The 1,542-nt window shown below is 36.7% G+C and overlaps 1 protein-coding gene across 1 annotated transcript; it reads left to right on the plus strand.

Moving 5' to 3' along the window:
- The first annotated feature begins 305 nt into the window (after positions 1-305).
- LOC114544491 lies at positions 306-937 on the plus strand. The gene is made up of 2 exons (XM_028563117.1): positions 306-607; positions 787-937. The coding sequence occupies exons 1-2, from the start codon at positions 368-370 to the stop codon at positions 904-906; spliced, it is 360 nt and encodes a 119-aa protein (XP_028418918.1). The 5' UTR covers positions 306-367; the 3' UTR covers positions 907-937.
- Positions 938-1,542: the final 605 nt, after the last annotated feature.

The following is a 1,542-nucleotide window of genomic DNA, read 5'->3' on the forward strand; positions in this document are numbered from 1 at the left end:
CCTGCACATCAGGCATTAGTCGCGGGCTGGGGTAAGCCAAAGGCAGTGAAAATTACCCAAGATGGCGGCCGTGTATGGGCTGTAAATTTACATATTCAGCGTTTCTGCGTTTGTAGTTCTCTGGTGTTTCAAGTTACTATAAGTGTGATGTATTTTCAGCCCGGAAAAAGGAAAGGTAATCATGGTATAAGAGTCTTTGATGTGGCAAAGAAAACGTCAGCCGTAGTTCGGTTACCTACGACTATAAACGATGAGATTGGCGATTGCGCATCGATAGATGAATCCATTTCGAGTAGCCCCAACTGCAAGTTTTGAGTGTGCGAACGATGATTCTGCTGAACATGATTGTGAACTTCCGCATTCAAGCATGTCGAAGCCCCATCATGTTCGAAAAACGCGATTATCTGCAAACTGGGAAAAGATACGTGCCAAGCTGACACAGACATCTCTTCTCCTAGAGGGTTTTATTCCGCCACAATGTTCCAACTGCAGTAATATGGTTGAAGCTCGTTGTCGCGACTGTGAATTTGGAGCATATTACTGCTTGGAATGTTGCAACAGTGTGCATAGGAATAAAAACCAGTTCCATCTTCCGGAAGTTTTCCAGGTATGTATGGCGAGTTGTAGGTTACATCACACTTAACTTGAAACACCAGAAAACTACCAACAAGTGGACAGATAATATCTTATGAGTGCCATATCGTTCTGATATATTTAGTTCTGGCTTATGACATTTAGATATATGTTCATGTGTACATATTTACTGTATGGATTTACATTCGCTAGGATGGTTGTTGGATCAAATATGAAGTGCCTGGACGAATACTGTCCAATCCATTTCATGCTTGTAGTGGAACATATAGAAGATCAATTACTGTAATTGATATAAATGGTATGGCACAGTGACACATTTCTGTATGTGTGTGTAGTTTATCATTCTACATATTTATATTTTACTGGATGCATACCTCTATATCTACCCACATTTATATGTATACCATATTTACATTTATTGTATACCATATTTATTAATCCTTTTTTATCCTCAATTATGCATTTTATCTAATAGTTATCTTTATCAAATACTGTGCAACTATACAATCTTTTGTAACAGGTTCTCATCATGAAGTAGAATTTGAGTATTGTACATGCTCAAGCATTCCTGAAACACTGCTTTTCTATGGGCTTTGGGCAGCTACGCCGATGGAACCAACATTAGCCTTCACAATTCCGTTAATGAAAATGACATTGGCATTGATGATGGAATGTCATGTCTCAATTTATGATCTATCCAAAGCGATGAACTTTTTTGACAATCCTCTTTTAAAGGTAAGCTGTCTATAGATCTAAATTGTGATCAGTATGCATGCTAAAACTGGCTAAATATATGACTAGCTTTTGGCCTAAATAACTAATTGTATTCATAATTTGACACTCATACCACTACTAGTTGTAATTCATTAATACTTATTGTAATTCATTTAGCATAATTTTGTATAATATTTTCATTTAAGAAAAGGAAATTTTATGAACAATTTCTGG

Source organism: Dendronephthya gigantea, unplaced genomic scaffold, assembly GCF_004324835.1.
Source record: "Dendronephthya gigantea isolate DGI-Jeju-01 unplaced genomic scaffold, DenGig_1.0 000812F, whole genome shotgun sequence".
NCBI classification, from domain to species: domain Eukaryota; kingdom Metazoa; phylum Cnidaria; class Anthozoa; order Malacalcyonacea; family Nephtheidae; genus Dendronephthya; species Dendronephthya gigantea.

Coding starts and splice junctions, on each gene's coding strand:
- LOC114544491 (XM_028563117.1), top strand. CDS start 368: ATGTCGAAGCCCCATCATGTTCGAAAAACGCGATTATCTGCAAACTGG. Junction 608..786: donor ATCTTCCGGAAGTTTTCCAG/GTATGTATGGCG, acceptor TACATTCGCTAG/GATGGTTGTTGGATCAAATA.